Below are 22,820 nucleotides of genomic sequence, written 5' to 3'. Positions count from 1 at the left end.
AAACCGTGCTGAATCTTTTTCTTCCCATTACTGATTCAATTTAAGTATTGACAAGAATTGATGAATTACTTGGACCTTTTACTAATTGCCCATAATACTTGCATCACTTTTTATTGCAATAGTTAGTTAATGCTTGCCTTAGCCAACACATGCTTCCTGCGAGAAAGCAGCGACTCATGATCCTGACTGCAGAATTTAAAACACGAGACATAAATATAAGACAAATATGAATGAGCTATAATTTTATTTTATTTTTCTAATATACTTTCGAGTTTAAATTCTCTCCATAGTGTATATTAGGGATTAATAATTTATTAATTACCAAGCTACCGAGACTTCTGGATCATGTCCCTGAATAATAAATCCAATAATTCACCTCTTTATTTTTTTTAAAATACTAGTTGTGATTGACGTCCTTCTGGTAGTTAACATTTTCAGACCACCGGTTAGCTTTTCCTTATGACAAAGAAATAATGAATTTTAAATTTTAATAGTTATCTCTTATATGATAAAGGACTGTAGTTATCAAAAAATTGATGACTTGCTTTTATTACACCTTTTATAGGATATTTGGAGACACATATGACTGATTTGGAATTTTTTAAGTATGTCTAAATATTGACGAGCCAAGAATAAAAAAGATAGTGGTTTGTTGCAAACTTTATCCAAGTCCATTGAATTGATCCACTAATATAACTTAGCATATTTTATTCAATGTTTGGTCTATTTGTTACAGAATGTATGATGTACGAATCTTTGGAGGCCATGATCAGCACTCAATCAGCCTCCGAGGTACCTCTCTCTCCGGCTAGAGAAAGGAAGCATGACTTAGGTCTCCTTATAAAGATGGAATGCCAAAGAAAAATAGGCTCGTGCTACATCCTTGAAATTTATTATCGGAGTTAAAAGGAGCGGATGAGGCATCTAAATTAAAGATGTCTCAACAGGCCTCTCAAATAAACATCGTGGATGATGCACACTCCATTATTCGAAGGGTTTCATCTGAGGTAGACACTATAGTGTCTTTGGAGGGCATAGATCGAGTGCCGCGTGCAGAACTTAATGAAATGATGGAGAAATCAACCACAATAACCTTTCCAGAAAAAACTGATATGGTACAATAATCATCATGGGACCGATATATGCGGATTGGGAGTGAGATTATTGATCAAGTGATGTAAAATTTTGAGAAAGTTATGGTGGAGGTAATATATATATATATACATAGATAGATAGATAGATAGGCCTTTACTTTGTGGGGAACCCACTTATATGAAAAACCGTGGAGAACCCTGATTCCATTATAGAATCTCATCACAAATATTAAATTTTATTTTTAAAAAAATATGAAATTCAATGCTAGTATAGAATAATAATTAAATTTCAATATAATAAAAAATTTAACAATTAAAATTTAAAAAAATAATAATTTTAAATTTGATTCTCTAGTGAAATATGTTGAATAAGTATGATTCTATTGTGATTCTACTATAGAATCACTTTAAAAATTTTCATTAAATTTTAATAATTTTTTAAATAAAAAAATTATTTAACTTCGCTCTTTAACTTGGTAATTAAAATTTGTAACTATATGAAAAAAATGAAATAAATTATATATTATATATTTTTTAAATAATGGTCTCCACGGTTCTCTATATTAAATGGTTCTCCATGAACTGCTACCCTATATAAATATATAATTTAATTATTTCCTCTCAAGTTTAATTCTTTCCACCGGTAAATGTTACAATTTGTTCACGTGTCAAGTTTATTTCTTTGCGGCTGAATTTGATGTTTATATTGGTAGTACTCATGTATAATTGCGTCTGTTTTAATATGTTCAAGTTGTTTAATTGTTACGAATACCATACTTACATCTATTTGGTGTTATTATAGTTAGATGTAGTTTGGTATGATTATCTCCTACTTGTTTAAAAATCTCGTTAAGATGTTAGTAATTATTAAGATATTGTACTTTAAATATACTTTCTGGTTTCAAGAAAACGGATCAGGGAGTGCTAGTATGATTAGTGATGTAATGTTCACTGTCTTAGTTTCTACTTAGGAACAACAATTTAATATTTTCTGTGTTAGACTGTTAGTGTGCTTGGGTGTTGTTTTTTAATTGAATTTTAATTTTAGTTCCTGGAAATGAAAGTGTCAAATTCAACATCGATCTAAAACTGTTAGAGCTGAATAGTTTATAGCTGAGTTTCAAAAGTAATGTTTCCTTGATTAAATTGTCAAATTTATGAGAAAATTGTATAGATATTTAACTTTTAGAACTTATTGATGTTTATAGTTCGGTGCACTAGCCTTGTTAACCAAAATAATATGTTCAAACTAATGTATAGAGTAGGATATTTTGTGGATCCTGCTGATAATATCTTGTTTGGTTGGTATTAGTCCTTTATATTCAAAAAATTGGAAAATAGATTTGGCATGTTGGAAACTATGTTCTTTTCCTTTAACGCGGGTTTGCGTGTGGCTGCTAAATATATGCATGATTTTTTAGTTCTTTTCTATTTTTGTTTTAAGAGAAGAATCTGATCTTGAAGTTACTGGTAGGGTTAAAATTATAACTTGTAGATTCTGGAAGTGACTTTGGCATTAGCTTTATATAGAATGGAGTTATGAATGTATGGAAAGGCTAATTTTTTAATTTATCCTTTTTTAATTATTCAAGTTAATCAACTTTCTAAATATTTACAAATTAGGGGTTCAAGTTTTTAGTATATTTGTTTTGAAATCTCTTTCAATGTATATATATATCTTGGCCGTTTAAGACGAGGATGTTTTATAAATTGACGGATAGATGGATTCTAGAGATACACACTTGCACCAGACATATCACATATAAATAATGCCATTACAACAACCAATAACATGAGGTCTGAAGAGAGTTCCGTAAAAATAGCGTGGCATTACAATGAAGTCAATGTGCACAGGACAGGTGAAGGACAAATCTTGCAGCTCAAGAAATTGAACAGGATCTAATATATTGGTAATTTCGGGAATATTGCGGGAAGCGATGATGCCATTATGGAGCTGAATTTTAATAAAATTAGGGTTCGAGATTATGGAGAGCCATGACTTGCAGACTAACTTGTGAAGGTCTGATATGAACCGTATACAATATATATATAGCTATGTGTTTATATAAACTGGAGAAAACAAAGATAACGCCGAACTTAGCTTTTTATTACTACTAAGGTTACATTATATAGACTTAAACAACAAAGAATAATTGACTCCTACAAACTAGGATTTAAACAGAAAGTCATGAACAAACTACATCACTAACATATTTATTCTGCAGCACTCCTACATTATCTCCATGCTGGGTTGCCACGACTGCCAATAGCTAAAGACTCGCAGAAACACACCAACAGCTCTTTTGTTCAAATTAAATCCCAACAGATTCCCCCTTAATTTGAACATGTCTGAGCACAATTGGTGACTCCAAGCAAATTCCTCATGAACTCAAACTTAACAGCAACCAGTGGTTTAGTAAGTGAATCTGCACGTTGTTCTTCCGTTCTTACGTGCATAACCTCGATCTCTCCATTCTCCACACACTCACATATGTAGTGATACCCGATATCTATGTGTTTGCTACGACCATGGACTACCGGATTTTTAGCCAAATCAATCGCAGATTGATTATCAATGAACAAAGTAACTGGACCAACATTAATTTTTGCAATCCGAGACAACAACCTTTTTAACCAAATTGCCTGGCATGCTGCAGCAGTCGCATCCATGACTCGGCTTCGCACGAAGAAAGTGCAACGCATCTTTGTTTTTGAGACGCCCACATTATCAAACTATTATTTAGGTAGAACACCATGCCTCCTGTGCTTTCTTATCTTCCACGTTGCCGACCAAGGTCACTATCCGAGTATCCAATCAACACCTCATTCTCCTTATTGTGTAAATACATCAGGCCAAACTCGAGAGTCCCTTTCACATAACGAAGTATGCGTTTTGCTGTAGCTTGGTGTAGTATAGTAGGCCTTTCCATGAACCTGCTCACAATGCCCATCGCATATGCCAAGTCTGGTCTGGTATTGACGAGATATCTCAGGCCACCAATTATACTTTTGAACTCAGTGGGATTTACTTCTGTACCACCCTCATCCTTGCTTATGACTTCCTTCAGGTTGCCTGAGATAAACCTCTTCCCTGATTTCACCATTCAAAAAGGTCGTTTTAACATCAAGGTGGTGTACCTCCCAATTACCCTTTGCAGCAAGAGCAAACAGTAGCCTTATTGTCTCGATACGAGTAACTGGTGCAAAAACTTCATCAAAATCAACGCCCTATTTCTGTACATATCCCTTGGCAACAATTCTGTCCTTATGCTTGACAATCTTCCCATTTGTATCTCGCTTAATCTTGTAAATCCATTTCAGGTCAATGGGTTTACGTCCTGGAGGCAGTTCCGTTAGCTTCCAAGTCCCATTTCTTTCGACAGCATCCACCTCAACTTTCATAGCTTCCATCTATTTAGTCCCCTTTAAAGCTTGAGTATATTTTGCAGGTTCATCTAAACCCATCAAGTACAGCTCTTCGTCCTCCAATTCAATGGGTTCACTTTCATTATAGATATCACTTAATTGCCCGTACTTTCGAGGCTCGACACTTGATTCTGAACTTGCAATAGAATCAGCAGATTCCGGTGACCTTTCTGTATCACTTCCAGAAATTGTGTCAGACACATCATCGATTGTGGTATGGTCACTGTAGCCATCACCTTGGCTGGATGTTCTTTGAGTGGAACTTGCTGCTTCTTCTCTATTTTCATTAAGCTCATTGGATGTCACCAAAGTATTCATCGCCACAGTAAATGATCCCAATTATGCATTGATCATATCTTTCGAGCTTTCTGACCAGTTCTATGCTTTCCCCTCCTCGAACACAACATCTCGACTTACACAAATAGTTTCCTTCTCTGGATCAGACATTTGAATGCTTTTGTGCCAGCTTCCTTTCCGAGATAGACCATTGTCTTACTTCTGGAGTCTAGTTTTTTAAATTTGCAGTTGGAACCTTTACATGAGCCACACAACTAAATACTCAGAGATGTTCAACATGGGGTTTTTCCTTCGACCAAGCCTCATAGGGAGTAATTTCGGTTATAGCACGAGTCGGGAGTTTGTTGATTAAATATATGGCATGACGGATGACTTCCCCCATAAATAATTGGGTAAATTCATTTCTTTCAACAAGCACCTCGCCATCTCAATCAAGGTTCTATTACGTCTCTCCACTACACCATTCTGCTGGGGAGAGTAGGGAGCTGAAAAATGCCTGACAATTCCTACTTCTTCACAATACTGAGTAAATTCCCTGGAAGTAAATTCCCCTCCATTGTCTTTTCTAAAAGTCATCCTTTTTTCTGGACTATCTTCAACTAAAACACGAAAACATTTAAACGCATTGAATGCCTCACTCTTATTTTTCAAAAGATACGTCCACATCTACTCTGCAATAATCATCGATTAAAACAAATATATATTTGTTACCTACTGGAGTACATGGCGTGATAGGTCCACACAGGTCACCGTGGACTAGCTCGAGTGTCTTTTTGGTTGAATTTTAGGCATTCCAAGTACCATGTTTTGAGCACTCATAAGCTTCAAGGCCTTAAAATTAACATGGCCTAAACGTGAGTGCCACAACCAATTTTTGTTTTCATTCCTTGCTGCAAGACACATTGACTCACTGCTGTTTATGATTATTTTGTACAGGCGATTCGGCGATCGCTTTACCTTCATCAATAGATCACCCTAGTCTTCGTGTACCCAAAGATTTTCACCTTTAATAATTATCCTGTACCCATTTTCCGAAAGCTGTCCAAGCCTAATAATATTACTCCGAAGTGTAGGAATATAATATACCTCATTCATAACTCTGCTTTCTCCATTCTTGCATTTCAGAATTATAGATCCTTTGCCCTTTATTTGAACCATCGATCCATTGCCAAATTTCACCTGTCCTGTTACCTTAGTGTCGATCTCTCTGAACTTTGAGAATTGTCCAATCATGTGGTTACTGGCACCATTTTCCAAGTACCACATATTTGACTCTATCTCTTTCGTACCTTTGTGATTTAACCTGGGCATTACTTGCTCTTTATTGATCATTAGTGATCCATTCTTTTCTTTCGTGCTTTCCACCATCAGTAGTGCAGGTTCGTCATCTGGAATCTGTATCATATTAGCTTCCTCCTTAATTTCTTTATCTCGCCTGGGTTTCTTACATTCAACTGCATAATGACCATAGGCGCTGCAGTTGAAGCAGTGAACCTTACTTTTATCTCGAGCACCTCGATTGCATTCCTTACTTCTGTTCTTTTGTGAGGCATCAACATTTACTTTATTTGAGAGTCTCATCCATTCATCTCTTGTGAGCAATAATTTTCTCTCATCTTCCCTTTCACGTTCAATCCATTCCTCACTAGTCAACAATAATTTTCCTCCCCCTGTCTCGGTTTGTCCTTTAATTCTCTCCTCATGAGCCTTTAGCGACCCCACGGTTTTCCTCCATTGTCATTATACTGAGATCCTCGATCTGCTCTATAGTAGATGCGATTTATAAAAATTTAGAGGGTATCGCGTGTAGTAATTTCTTTACCACATAGCTTTCCTGTCACTTCTTCTCCTAGTGCACGTATGTTTGTGACCAGGTTGTTCAACTTCGTGGAGAAGTCATCCACCGATTCTGAGTCTTTCATTGTCATGGACTCGAATTCTGCCTTGAGTGTTTGAGTTCTTGTAGTCTTGACTTTCTCCGCACCTTGGCACAATGTCCTAATTGCCTCCCATGCTTCCTTAGCTGTCTCCTTGTTCGCAAGAGAAAGAAGCACGTCTTCTGGTATACCCTAGTATATTGCTGCCAGAGCTGTTTTATCCATCTTATCGTCAACCGTCATTGATTTAGGATTCTTAGGTGATATTGCATCCCAAACGCCATGAGCCTGCATATACACCTTCATTTTCATAGCCCATGCTGTATAATTAGCTCTTGTCAACATGGGATAGTTCAAGCTGATCATTCCATCTTTGTTCTTACCCATCTCCATCGACTGTGCCTTAGGCATGTACTTGGGCATAAACAGATTTTATAGCTGTGTGTGTATATAAACTGGAGAAAACAAAGATAATGCTGAACTTAGCTTTTTATTACTACTAAGGTTACATTATATAGACTTAAACAACAAAGAATAATTGACTCCTACAAACTAGGATCTAAACAGAAAGTCCTGAACAAACTACATCACTAACATATTTATTCTGCAACACTCCTACATTATCTCCATGCTGGGTTGCCACGACTGCCAGTAGCTAAAGACTCACACAAACACACCAACAGCTCTTTTGTTCAAATTAAATCCCAACAACTTGCATCTAAGCAATGATTTCACCGGAAGTCTCGAAAGTATAACGGCGATAACATCTTCGGGTATATCTACGCTCACATTGCCCATTGAAGACTTCATTTTGAAGTAATGTAGAATGGATTTGTTCCAGCTGACTCCAACATAATGTGGTTATATATATACACAAATATTCGCGTACAGCTCGTGCACCGAACTGGACTTGAAGTAGAACTGGATTTTGATAATCCTAACTTGACGACAACTCATCTTACTCCCTCCGCCGTTTGTTTTTTTCACCAACAAAAAATTCAAGTTTATACAAATAAATTGATAATAATCAAAAATAATTTCATACACCCAACTCAATTTGGATTAGAAGGAAATACGACTAGGGTATATATTTGACTATATAATTAAAATCCGACTTGTACTTGTTGAATATAACTCTCATGCCGATCCAAAACCTGTACTATTTAGGTAACAGGTCCTTTAAGTTTTTAACACCGTGATCATCCCTGAAATTGATTAGTGCTAATATATATTCCCGCACATATGCTTACCAAATAGTTAGCTCAAATTTTGAGGATAAAATTTAAGCTAAACAATCATGCCACTCCAGTCGAATTATTGATCTATCAGTAATCGGAAAACTAACAAATCAATCTGAACCTATTACTAATTAAATAGTAAATAATCTTGTTCTATTGTAGCTTACCGAATAAGAGGATACACCACATGTGTCTCTCCACACATTATTTAGATTAACATTAGTAGTAATTGTCGCAAGAAACAAATCATATATATTTGTCAAAATATATATTGAATCGAGATTGCACATATGTAAATTATGCTTCTTTCACCCTGAAAATTGCAATATTGTGATAACAAAAATATCAAATTACGTGGACAATATGTGACTCATGTTATCATTTTAACCAAATAGGTTTTATACATTTATTATTGGGTTCTCAGAAGACTAATATCACATGTTTAATTCAAAACGAGTCACCAACATAAACCATGTACAATAATTTGCTTATCCCATGTACTAATCTCATTAGCCCAATTTCCAGGAGATATCAAAAGTAAACATTATTTCATATCAAACAAATTTAACAAGGCCGTTGATGACATTCAATTGTAAATTAACACTAAGCTTGCATGAATGAATCTCATGTCAATAAAATGTTAGCATGTCAAAAATAAAACATGACTTGACCTCATCTAATATACATTTACTGGAAACAAAATTATATTAAAATATGAATAATATGATACCATGGCTTATGGCTTATGCTATGTTAAAACAATTAGCCAAGAAACTACTATATTCCAATCAAAAACATAAACCACACAAATAAATCCAAAACTGCTTTAAGATTGTTATCAGTCTTGTACGATATAGACATTATTCTATATATCGAATATATAACTAATTCACAAAAACATAGGTAATTATTAAATCACATAAGCATATAATAATATATAAGAATTAACAATTAAAAATGGAGAAGGGTTCGAGAAAACAAACAGAGATTTGATTTAATCTCGAGTCCAGAAAACTGTCTCCTTAAAGCAGTTTCGGCCCGCATCATCCGTGTTTAGCGACCTGCTTCCCAGGATAATATGAGATACTAGTATAATTGATAAATATAATTGATAAATCAAAAATACTCTCAGCGAACTTGAACCGAGCCCGAGAACTATCACTGGAATATTTAGAAAATTTAAGACTGAAAAGACCGAGAATTAAAGGGACGACTCTTATTTTCTCGACTTAATAAAACTGGTGTCGTAAGACTCTATTTATAAAGAGAGGCTTGAAAGGACTTGTATTTCTTTTCAATGTGATACATGGTATTTATAAGAAAAATTAAGTAATATCTGCATTCGTGTCCGAGAAAAGCTACCCCTGGTGGTTGAATATATAAAAGCAACCATTTTTAGTGGATTTTATAAAAATGACCGTATATGGTGGAATTTAGTCTCCAAAAATAACAGCTCCTGCTTTCCTCTCTTCGTTTTCGTCCATACTTTCTTTTTCTCCCATCTCCACTTATTTCCTTCTAATTTTCTACCATTTTTCTTCCTTTTCAAGCTCAAATATCTACTACTTTCAAGTCAAATAAGTACCATTTCTGAACTACTTATACTTTGATTATCATGATTGTTGTTTGTTTATTTTTCATATACATGTAATATTAATTGATATAATTTAAAGAGAAAGTTAAATTTTAATTGTTAATAATTTAATGTAGTGTTCAAAATATGAAGTAATTTAATATATTTGTTAACTTTCTCCGCTTGATAGAATAATAACTTGAATTAAATCATTGAAATAATTTTTTAAAAATTCAATAATTATTGCTCATTTGTTTTCACTAAATATCTTGTACACGTAGTGAATTTATTTAGGTATATTTATGTTAATTAGTAATAAATTATTAATTATACCATCATATCGTAGTTGGATTGATCGTCGATATGATGTAAGGAAAAATATAACGGAATAGTAAAAAATTGGTGTTAATGATTTCATCAAGTTTGACGTTGCAAATACAGATGATTCAAAGGGGAGAATAAGATGTCCATGTAATGAATGTGAAATTTTTTACATAAAAAATCCCGATGATGTGATATTATATTTATATCGACATGACATCATGCCCGCATATATAACACGGTATTTTCATGAGAATAGTGTTAGATCGCGGGTTGACATTGGAATGAGTTCTATGAATACTTATAACACCCATGATAATTTTATGATGTACGTGAAATGGTTAGAGATTTTGCCGAGGCAATTAAGGATTTTGAAAATATGGATGAAGAACCGAATGTAAGAGCAAAAAGTTTTTATAGGATGCTTGAGAGTGCTTCTGAACCACTTTATCCTAATTGTACAAGTTCCATAACATTATCATTTGTGAATAAGCTACTTAAGTTCAAACACAAATATGGTTGTAGTAATAAAGAATTTGATGAGCTACTTAAACTCATTGGATCGGTGTTTCCTCAAGATCACAAGTTGCCCCTGAGATATTATGATGTGAAAAAGTTAGTAAGTTGGTTGAGCACGTGATACGAAAAAATTGATGCTTGCGTGAATGATTGTATATTATTTTATAAATAAAATAGTGAGAAAATACATTATGACATATGTGATGAAGATCGATACAAGGTGCAGAAGGATTCTATGAAAAGGTTAATTCCGAAGAAGATATTAAGATTCTTTCCTCTTATATTGAGACTGCAACGATTATTCATGTCCGAGAAGATTGCCAAATGTATGACATGGAATCATGATAGAGCTGTAGTTGAGGGTCAATTAAGTCATCCAGCTGGTGGAGATGAATTGAAATAATTTAATCATAGATTTTCTCGATTTGCAAAAAATAACACGAAATTTCCGAATAGACCTTGCTAGTGATGGATTTGATCCCTTTCGAGATGCACATGCAAGAAAATATACAGCGTGGCTTGTGATTATTGTCATTTACAATCTTCCACCATTCATATGCACAAAAGCTCCATACATGTTTATGCCATTTCTCATTCCCGGGCTGAGTGATCCGATAAAAGACTTCCATTTTTATCTTCGACCATTAATTAATGAATTAAAGATGTTGTGGTGTACCGGGGTAAAAATATATAGTAGGGCAGCATTTTCAAAATTCACTATGAAAGTAGCATTGATGTGTATAATAAATGACTTTCCAGCACTTGATATGAGTAGTCGATGGTCGACTAAGAGAAAATTGGTTTGTCTAGGAGTGGTAAAGGCAAAGCAACTCAAGCATGGTGGTAAACTGACTTTCTATCGTACAACTCATTATTTTTTGGAAGAAGATGATCCACTAAGGAGAAGCACAAAGTTTGGGCGATGTGAGAGACATTCAGTTAGAACTCGATATTCAGGATCACGGGCAAAGATACTTGAGCAGATACAGTTTCCTCCTCCGAGAAAGACTATCAGGAAAAAGCCAAGGGATTATGGTGTGACACATATTTGGACACTCTATTCTCCATTTTTGAGCTACCTTGTTGGGAGACACTGAGTCTTCGCCATAATATTGATGTTATGCATACGGAAAAAATGTCTTTGATAACAGATTCTACACAACGTATGGTGATAAGAAAAAACTAAAGGAAATTCAAATACAAGAAATGACTATAAGGAGTTAGGTGTATACCATGAGTTGTGGATTCGAGATGTTGGCATGACGCCAATTGCACCATTTATGCTTGGAAGAGAGCAAATATTGGATTAAAAGTTTGAATCTTCCAAATGTGTATGTCTCGAATATATCTAGGTGTGTAAATATGGAAAAAAATGTATTAACGGAATGAAATCACATGGCTACCATATTTTCATGCAAAAGCTATTGCCCATTGTTTGTCGTGACTTGCTACATAATCTTATTGAGTTGTCTAATTTTTTTCAAGATTTATGCTCAGCAAATTTGAAATATACATATTTGGAGAAGATTTTAAAATATATAGTGAAGATATTGTATAAGCTCGAAAGCATCATGTTTAAATTACTAAGAAAGTTAAATCACATAAATAAAGATGCATCAAATTAAAACTGCCTTCACATTGCAGCAAAAGTCGATAAATCTGTTAATACACTGAGAGTCACCCATCCACTTACTTAAGGAATATGAATAAAGAAAAATACTAAGGACAAACCTGTAGTGTTTTTGAATATGTATCCTATATGTAATATATTGTAAAATATAAAATCTTAAATTTACAAATTGTGTTTTTGATAATGAATTAGTAGTTTGGTATGAACATACACTCACACCTCTCTCTATTAATCAACTAATGTGATGTTTAATTATTCTTAAAGGCACTTTGATTAAAAGTTGAAACTGGTAGATGTGTTTGATTAAATTCTTTGGATTCTTGTTATATAGGTTGAGACAGTGAGTTAATATTTCGTGGTTGTAAGTTGTAAAGGTAGAATAGATTCACTCCCTCTCCTTCATTTATTTCTGACATACTCTGCAAATCTTAAAATGAAATTAAATTTTTTAAAATGGTGAATATTTTTACAATATGACTACATTTTGTGTTTTACTTAGCACTTTTCTAGCAATATGTTTTAATAAGATCACACATAAAAAACATGTTTCTTCCTTTAAACCGTGCTGAATATTTTTCTTCCCATTACTGATTCAATTTAAGTATTGACAAGAATTGATGAATTACTTGGACCTTTTACTAATTGCCCATAATACTTGCATCACTTTTTATTGCAATAGTTAGTTAATGCTTGCCTTAGCCAACACATGCTTCCTGCGAGAAAGCAGCGACTCATGATCCTGACTGCAGAATTTAAAACACGAGACATAAATATAAGACAAATATGAATGAGCTATAATTTTATTTTATTTTTCTAATATACTTTCGAGTTTAAATTCTCTCCATAGTGTATATTAGGGATTAATAATTTATTAATTACCAAGCTACCGAGACTTCCTGGATCATGTCCCTGAATAATAAATCCAATAATTCACCTCTTTATTTTTTTTTAAAATACTAGTTGTGATTGAGGTCCTTCTGGTAGTTAACATTTTCAGACCACCGGTTAGCTTTTCCTTATGACAAAGAAATAATGAATTTTAAATTTTAATAGTTATCTCTTATATGATAAAGGACTGTAGCTATCAAAAAATTGATGACTTGCTTTTTATTACACCTTTTATAATGTCTACTTATCTATAGTAACTGCATGCTAATTTGGAGACACATATGACTGATTTGGAATTTTTTAAGTATGTCTAAATATTGACGAGCCAAGAATAAAAAAGATAGTGGTTTGTTGCAAACTTTATCCAAGTCCATTGAATTGATCCACTAATATGACTTAGCATATTTTATTCAATGTTTGGTCTATTTGTTACAGAATGTATGATGTACGAATCTTTGGAGGCCATAATCAACACTCAATCAGCCTCCGAGGTACCTCTCTCTCCGGCTAGAGAAAGGAAGCATGACTTAGGTCTCCTTATAAAGACGGAATGCCAAAGAAAAATAGGCTCATGCTACATCCTTGAAATTTATTATCGGAGTTAAAAGGAGCGTATGAGGCATCTAAATTAAAGATGTCTCAACAGGCCTCTCAAATAAACATCCTGGATGATGCACACTCCATTATTCGAAGGGTTTCATCTGAGGTAGACACTATAGTGTCTTTGGAGGGCATAGATCGAGTGCCGCTTGCAGAACTTAATGAAATGATGGAGAAATCAACCACAATAACCTTTCCAGAAAAAACTGATATGGTACAACAATCATCATGGGACCGATATATGCGGATTGGGAGTGAGATTATTGATCAAGTGATGTAAAATTTTGAGAAAGTTATGGTGGAGGTAATATATATATATATACATAGATAGATAGATAGATAGATAGGCCTTTACTTTGTGGGGAACCCACTTATATGAAAAACCGTGGAGAACCCTGATTCCATTATAGAATCTCATCACAAATATTAAATTTTATTTTTAAAAAAATATGAAATTCAATGCTAGTATAGAATAATAATTAAATTTCAATATAATAAAAAATTTAACAATTAAAATTTAAAAAAATAATAATTTTAAATTTGATTCTCTAGTGAAATATGTTGAATAAGTATGATTCTATTGTGATTCTACTATAGAATCACTTTAAAAATTTTCATTAAATTTTAATAATTTTTTAAATAAAAAAATTATTTAACTTCGCTCTTTAACTTGGTAATTAAAATTTGTAACTATATGAAAAAAATGAAATAAATTATATATTATATATTTTTTAAATAATGGTCTCCACGGTTCTCTATATTAAATGGTTGTCCATGAACTGCTACCCTATATAAATATATAATTTAATTATTTCCTCTCAAGTTTAATTCTTTCCACCGGTAAATGTTACAATTTGTTCACGTGTCAATTTTATTTCTTTGCGGCTGAATTTGATGTTTATATTGGTAGTACTCATGTATAATTGCGTCTGTTTTAATATGTTCAAGTTGTTTAATTGTTATGAATACCATACTTACATCTATTTGGTGTTATTATAGTTAGATGTAGTTTGGTATGATTATCTCCTACTTGTTTAAAAATCTCGTTAAGATGTTAGTAATTATTAAGATATTGTACTTTAAATATACTTTCTGGTTTCAAGAAAACGGATCAGGGAGTGCTAGTATGATTAGTGATGTAATGTTCACTGTCTTAGTTTCTACTTAGGAACAACAATTTAATATTTTCTGTGTTAGACTTTTAGTGTGCTTGGGTGTTGTTTTTTAATTGAATTTTAATTTTAGTTCCTGGAAATGAAAGTGTCAAAATCAACATCGATCTAAAACTGTTAGAGCTGAATAGTTTATAGCTGAGTTTCAAAAGTAATGTTTCCTTGATTAAATTGTCAAATTTATGAGAAAATTGTATTGATATTTAACTTTTAGAACTTATTGATGTTTATAGTTCGGTGCACTAGCCTTGTTAACCGAAAATAATATGTTCAAACTAATGTATAGAGTAGGTTATTTTGTGGATCCTGCTGATAATATCTTGTTTGGTTGGTATTAGTCCTTTATATTCAAAAAATTGGAAAATAGATTTGGCATGTTGGAAACTATGTTCTTTTCCTTTAACGCGGGTTTGCGTGTGGATGCTAAATATATGCATGATTTTTTAGTTCTTTTCTATTTTTGTTTTAAGAGAAGAATCTGATCTTGAAGTTACTGGTAGGGTTAAAATTATAACTTGTAGATTCTGGAAGTGACTTTGGCATTAGCTTTATATAGAATAGAGTTATGAATGTATGGAAAGGCTAATTTTTTAATTTATCCTTTTTTAATTATTCAAGTTAATCAACTTTCTAAATATTTACAAATTAGGTGTTCAAGTTTTTAGTATATTTGTTTTGAAATCTCTTTCAATGTATATATATATCTTGGCCGTTTAAGACGAGGATGTTTTATAAATTGACGGATAGATGGATTCCAGAGATACACACTTGCACCAGACATATCACATATAAATAATGCCATTACAACAACCAATAACATGAGGTCTGAAGAGAGTTCCGTAAAAATAGCGTGGCATTACAATGAAGTCAATGTGCACAGGACAAATGAAGGACAAATCTTGCAGCTCAAGAAATTGAACAGGATCTAATATATTGGTAATTTCGGGAATATTGCGGGAAGCGATGATGCCATTATGGAGCTGAATTTTAATAAAATTAGGGTTCGAGATTATGGAGAGCCATGACTTGCAGACTAACTTGTGAAGGTCTGATATGAACCGTATACAATATATATATAGCTATGTGTTTATATAAACTGGAGAAAACAAAGATAACGCCGAACATAGCTTTTTATTACTACTAAGGTTACATTATATAGACATAAACAACAAAGAATAATTGACTCCTACAAACTAGGATCTAAACCATAAAGTCATGAACAAACTACATCACTAACATATTTATTCTGCAACACTCCTACATTATCTCCATGCTGGGTTACCACGACTGCCAATAGCTAAAGACTCGCACAAACACACCAACAGCTCTTTTGTTCAAATTAAATCCCAACAGATTCCCCCTTAATTTGAACATGTCTGAGCACAATTGGTGACTCCAAGCAAATTCCTCATGAACTCAAACTTAACAGCAACCAGTGGTTTAGTAAGTGAATCTGCACGTTGTTCTTCCGTTCTTACGTGCTTAACCTCGATCTCTCCATTCTCCACACACTCGCATATGTAGTGATACCCGATATCTATGTGTTTGCTACGACCATGGACTACCGGATTTTTAGCCAAATCAATCGCAGATTGATTATCAATGAACAAAGTAACTGGACCAACATTAATTTTTGCAATCCGAGACAACAGCCTTTTTAACCAAATTGCCTGGCATGCTGCAGCAGTCGCATCCATGAACTCGGCTTCGCACGAAGAAAGTGCAACACATCTTTGTTTTTGAGACACCCACATTATCAAACTATTATTTAGGTAGAACACCATGCCTCCTGTGCTTCTCTTATCTTCCACGTTGCCGACCAGGTCACTATCCGAGTATCCAATCAACACCTCATTCTCCTTATTGTGTAAATACATATATTAGTCGTAAACTAGTCGATAAAAAAATATATTATTATAAATTAAATATATGTGATTATATATACATACATATATATTTATATTATGTAATATGGATTTCTAAGTTATAACCTCTTCCATAATATTTTTTTAGATTCCATAAAGATTCCTGCCATTAATTAGCCTAAAACAAGCAAGTAGTTAAAATCAATTAAGTCACAACACTCAACCAGTACATTTATATATAATGAACAATCAGCACAATCAATTTAAACTTTAAAGTTATCAGATACAATGTTATCAGTTATCACATATATATAATATAGTTAACTATACACATATCTTTAATTATACATACAATGTACATACATATATTCATATGATGATTTGTAAAACTAGACACATAAAGTTGATATATATTAGACACAAAAGAAGAAGTTAAAATTAAAGATTTGTAAAAGGAAGAGAAGAAGAAATAAGATATCTTACCCGTTAAAGAAGAAGCCGTCAGCTGGAATAGAGAGAAGGCTGTGTGTAATAGGGTTTTATTTAGAGGTGAGCATAAAAATCCGAAAATCGGATTATCCAAAATTCCGATTCGGTATCCGATTTAAAAAATTCTGATAAATAGGATATCCGATCCGAATAATTCAGACCGGATATCCGATCCAGTTTTTTTATATAGATTCGGATTCGGATCCGGATCACAACTTTTCATAGAACCAGATATCCGGATCCGATCCGATTTATACTTTTTTTAATAAAAATAAATTATATATATAAATACATGATAACTTATATTTATTTTAGATTTTATTAAAAATAATATTTAGTGACATTATATGATCATTTCTCTCTAGGACTTTCAAAGTTTCTGGTTAATATCTAATTGACTCATTATTCCTTCATTAGTATCATCACCAAATTTGATATAAGTTTGTAATATCAATATTAACAAGTTTACATTGACCATGCTTGTAATTTTTTTTTGACATAAGTGATAGTAAAGAATAATAATTTATGTATGACGAGTATTCTAAAAACTAGATAACAACAATTTCAATATACGTGTTCAATAAAAAATATGTTTATATTGATCATGTTCGCTAATCTACAATCGATATTTATATTAAATTAATTTATGTGTCAACATTGTTCCCGAACTAATAATATGATGACAAAAGTATAGTTTCATGCATTATTAGTTTCACAACTCGAATATGTATTAATTATCCCGTAAATCGTATTTTTTCTTAAAAATGGAAGTTTTAAATGGATCCGAATAATCAGATTTCCGGTCTAATTTAATCGGATATCCGAATATCTGGATATCCGGTTAAATTGGATCCGAATACAGAATGTAAATTTAAAGATCCGAAAAATCGGATATCCGGTTTTGCTCACCCCTAGTTTTATTAGACATACATGTTTCTTTCTTTTTTTTATCGTAGGGAACCCGCAGCCGCTACCCTTCGGGTGCGCACTGGGTAAACCCCACGGGCTCACGCAATAGTCGATGACCCGAACGACTTAGTAGCCCTACTAGTCGACCGCTTAGTCGATCAGGCGACCGAAATATCGACATTCACCTAGTTGACATTAGGGGTGAACAAAAAACCTACCAAGCCTTAAAACTGACCTAACCCACCTCTTATTTCAGCTGACAGAGCCGAATTATCAAAAACCCGAAATTAAATTGGTTTAATTTTTTGTCAACCCAAATATAATGGGTTGGGTCAAGGTTCAAAAAATTTAAATCCTTACTGACCCAACCCAACCCGATTTTATAATTATACTATATTATTTAAAATTTTAAATTTACGTATATATTATATTAAATAATATATTTTAAATAAACTATTATTTTAAGGATAACACACCATACGTTATTGACTTTAAACTAGAAGAGTACACAGTAGATATAGTATCCAATAATATTTATCTTCTGTTAAATAATTGAGTACTACTAGTTTACTTCAACGTTTGATTAAATTTATTTGAAATTTTGACTGCTAAGAAATATTTAAATAATATTATTTGAGTTTTAACCCAAACCAACCTGACCCAACGTATAATGTCCAGGGTTGGGCTGAAAATATTTTTTTGGTTAACGGGTTCAGTTTTATAATAACCGAACTAATTGGGTTGGTTAGCTTTATTACCCCTAACCGGGCCAACCCAGCCCGCGTTCACCCCTAGTCAACATGTTGAGTCGATAAAAAGAAAAAAGGGGTAAAGTAAAAGCAACCATTCACTGCTTGGTCGACTAGTCGATTGGCATGACAACAAAGGTTACAGGTAGGGTTCAAATTATATTTTGACAACAATATATATATATAGCTATGTGTTTATATAAACTGGAGAAAACAAAGATAACGCCGAACTTAGCTTTTTATTACTACTAAGGTTACATTATATAGACTTAAACAACAAAGAATAATTGACTCCTACAAACTAGGATCTAAACCATAAAGTCATGAACAAACTACATCACTAACATATTTATTCTGCAGCACTCCTACATTATCTCCATGCTGGGTTGCCACGACTGCCAGTAGCTAAAGACTCGCACAAACACACCAACAGCTCTTTTGTTCAAATTAAATCACAATAGATTCCCCCTTAATTTGAACATGTCTGAGCACAATTGGTGACTCCAAGCAAATTCCTCATGAACTCAAACTTAACAGCAACCAGTGGTTTAGTAAGTGAATCTGCACGTTGTTCTTCCGTTCTTACGTGCTTAACCTCGATCTCTCCATTCTCCACACACTCGCATATGTAGTGATACCCGATATCTATGTGTTTGCTATGACCATGGACTACCGGATTTTTAGCCAAATCAATCGCAGATTGATTATCAATGAACAAAGTAACTGGACCAACATTAATTTTTGCAATCCGAGACAACAGCCTTTTTAACCAAATTGCCTGGCATGCTGCAGCAGTCGCATCCATGAACTCGGCTTCGCACGAAGAAAGTGCAACGCATCTTTGTTTTTGAGACGCCCACATTATCAAACTATTATTTAGGTAGAACACCATGCCTCTTGTGCTTCTCTTATCTTCCACGTTGCCGGCCAGGTCACTATCCGAGTATCCAATCAACACCTCATTCTCCTTATTGTGTAAGTAAACTAGTCGATAAAAAAATATATTATTATAAATTAAATATATGTGATTATATATATATACATATATATATATTATGTAATGTGGATTTCTAAGTTATAACCTCTTCCATAATATTTTTTTAGATTCCATAAAGATTCCTGCCATTAATTAGCCTAAAACAAGCAAGTAGTTAAAATCAATTAAGTCACAACACTCAACCAGTACATTTATATATAATAAACAATCAGCACAATCAATATAAACTTTAAAGTTATCAGATACAATGTTATCAGTTATCACATATATATAATATAGTTAACTATACACATATCTTTAATTATACATACAATGTACATACATATATTCATATGATGATTTGTAAAACTAGACACATAAAGTTGATATATATTAGACACAAAAGAAGAAGTTAAAATTAAAGATTTGTAAAAGGAAGAGAAGAAGAAATAAGATATCTTACCCGTTAAAGAAGAAGCCGTCAGCTGGAATAGAGAGAAGACTGTGTGTAATAGGGTTTTATTTAGAGGTGAGCATAAAAATCCGAAAATCGGATTATCCAAAATTCCGATTCTGTATCCGATTTAAAAAATTCCGATAAATAGGATATCCGATCCGAATAATTCAGACCGGATATCCGATCCAGTTTTTTTATATAGATTCGGATTCGGATCCGGATCACAACTTTTCATAGAACCAGATATCCGGATCCGATCCGATTTATACTTTTTTTTAATAAAAATAAATTATATATATAAATACATGATAACTTATATTTATTTTAGATTTTATTAAAAATAATATTTAGTGACATTATATGATCATTTCTCTCTAGGACTTTCAAAGTTTCTGGTTAATATCTGATTGACTCATTATTCCTTCATTAGTATCATCAACAAATTTGATATAAGTTTGTAATATCAATATTAACAAGTTTACATTGACCATGCTTGTAATTGTTTTTTTGACATAAGTGATAGTAAAGAATAATAATTTATGTATGACGAGTATTCTAAAAACTAGATAACAACAATTTCAATATAAGTGTTCAATAAAAAATATGTTTATATTGATCATGTTCGCTAATCTACAATCGATATTTATATTAAATTAATTTATGTGTCAACATTGTTCCCGAACTAATAATATGATGACAAAAGTATAGTTTCATGCATTATTAGTTTCACAACTCGAATATGTATTAATTATCCCGTAAATCGTATTTTTTCTTAAAAAATGGAAGTTTTAAATGGATCCGAATAATCAAATTTCCGGTCTAATTTAATCGGATATCCGAATATCTGGATATCCGGTTAAATTGGATCCGAATACAGAATGTAAATTTAAAGATCCAAAAAATCGGATATCCGGTTTTTCTCACCCCTAGTTTTATTAGACAGACATGTTTCTTCTTTTTTTATCGTAGGGAACCCGTAGCCGCTACCCTTCGGGTGCGCACTGGGTAAACCCCACGGGCTCACGCAATAGTCGATGACCCGAACGACTTAGTAGCCCTACTAGTCGACCGCTTAGTCGATCAGGCGACCGAAATATCGACATTCACCTAGTTGACATTGGGGGTGAACAAAAAACCTACCAAGCCTTAAAACGACCTAACCCACCTCTTATTTCAGCTGACAGAGCCGAATTATCAAAAACCCGAAATTAAATTGGTTTAATCTTTTGTCAACCCATATATAATGGGTTGGGTCAAGGTTCAAAAAATTTAAATCCTTACTGACCCAACCCAACCCGATTTTATAATTATAGTATATTATTTGAAATTTTAAATTTACGTATTTATTATATTAAATAATATATTTTAAATAAACTATTATTTTAAGGATAACACACCATACGTTATTGATTTTAAACTAGAAGAGTACACAGTAGATATAGTATCCAATAATATTTATCTTCTGTTAAATAATTGAGTACTAATAGTTTACTTCAACGTTTGATTAAATTTATTTGAAATTTTGACTGCTAAGAAATATTTAAATAATATTATTTGAGTTTTAACCCAAACCAACCTGACCCAACGTATAATGTCCAGGGTTGGGCTGAAAATATTATTTTTGGTTAACGGGTTCAGTTTTATAAAAACCGAACTAATTGGGTTGGTTAGCTTTATTACCCCTAACCGGGCCAACCCAGCCCGCGTTCACCCCTAGTCGACATGTTGAGTCGATAAAAAGAAAAAGGGGGTAAAGTAAAAGCAACCATTCACTGCTTGGTCGACTAGTCGACTGGCATGACAACAAAGGTTACATGTAGGGTTCAAATTATATTTTGTAGATTTTGGAAGTAATGTTGGCATTAGCTTTATATATAACGAAGTTATGAATGTATGAATTGGCTAATTTTGTAATTTATCCTTTTTTAATTTTTCAAGTTAATCAACTTCCTAAATATTTACAAATTAGGGGTTCGAGTTTTTAAAATATTTGTGTTGAAATCTTTGTCAATGTATATATATATCTTGGACGTTTAAGATGAGGATGATTTATTTTTGTTGAATATGAATTTGTACTTTCGGTATGTTTAAGTTTGAAGTTGGAATCTTTTTGGTGCTAAGTTAATTTTGGCTGATAACGATTGAGGTGTCTTTCTATTTTTTTCTTTCTTAATGCTGGTTCATATGTTTAATTAGTTTATTCAATGCTAGTTGTTAGTTTTGCATTTTAATGATTTTAAATATTTTTCTTACTTATTTAAGTTTTATGTTAGGGTACGAATCTGATCTTCATCTTCATGTGACTATCGGATAGCGTCTACTATTTAATTTGTAGGAAGTGAATTTTCCTATCATCTTCATTATGTTGAAGTTGTGTGCATCTTGGAACAAAAATCTAGATTTTGGTAGTCTTAAAAAATTACTTAACGTCATGTTATTCTTTGTCTATGCAGACCAGTTATAGAGTGCAAAAAGATCCTAAAAAGTATAAGGTTCCACGAAAAATATTATGTTACTTTCCTATTACCATGAGATTACATCATTTATTCAATATTAAGAATATTGTAAAATGTACGAGACTGCACTACGACGGTAAATATTCTCTAAATGGGACATTGAAGTCGAACGGGGACCATTTTAAGAAAACGAAGAAGCTAGTATATGTCTGAACATGAAAGTTAGATGCCACAAGCAGGTAAGGAATGAACATGAAAAAAAATAAAAGTTTAGCTAAGAAAGA

General features: G+C 32.9%; 1 protein-coding gene across 1 annotated transcript; it reads right to left on the bottom strand.

Moving 5' to 3' along the window:
• Positions 1-5,792: 5,792 nt before the first annotated feature.
• On the bottom strand, positions 5,793-7,087 carry LOC141704701 (uncharacterized). The gene is made up of 3 exons (XM_074507891.1): positions 6,932-7,087; positions 6,659-6,886; positions 5,793-6,524 (listed from the first exon to the last, which is right to left on the bottom strand). Exons 1-3 carry the CDS (start codon positions 7,085-7,087, stop codon positions 5,793-5,795), a joined length of 1,116 nt encoding a protein of 371 aa, XP_074363992.1.
• Positions 7,088-22,820: the final 15,733 nt, after the last annotated feature.

Source organism: Apium graveolens, unplaced genomic scaffold (assembly GCF_009905375.1).
Source record: "Apium graveolens cultivar Ventura unplaced genomic scaffold, ASM990537v1 ctg8141, whole genome shotgun sequence".
In the NCBI taxonomy this organism is placed as follows: domain Eukaryota; kingdom Viridiplantae; phylum Streptophyta; class Magnoliopsida; order Apiales; family Apiaceae; genus Apium; species Apium graveolens.
This window is presented reverse-complemented; position numbering and strand designations above follow the sequence as displayed.

Coding starts and splice junctions, on each gene's coding strand:
- LOC141704701 (XM_074507891.1), bottom strand. CDS start 7,087: ATGGAGATGGGTAAGAACAAAGATGGAATGATCAGCTTGAACTATCCC. Junction 6,887..6,931: donor AGAATCCTAAATCAATGACG/GTTGACGATAAG, acceptor GCAATATACTAG/GGTATACCAGAAGACGTGCT. Junction 6,525..6,658: donor TACGTGCACTAGGAGAAGAA/GTGACAGGAAAG, acceptor GGGTCGCTAAAG/GCTCATGAGGAGAGAATTAA.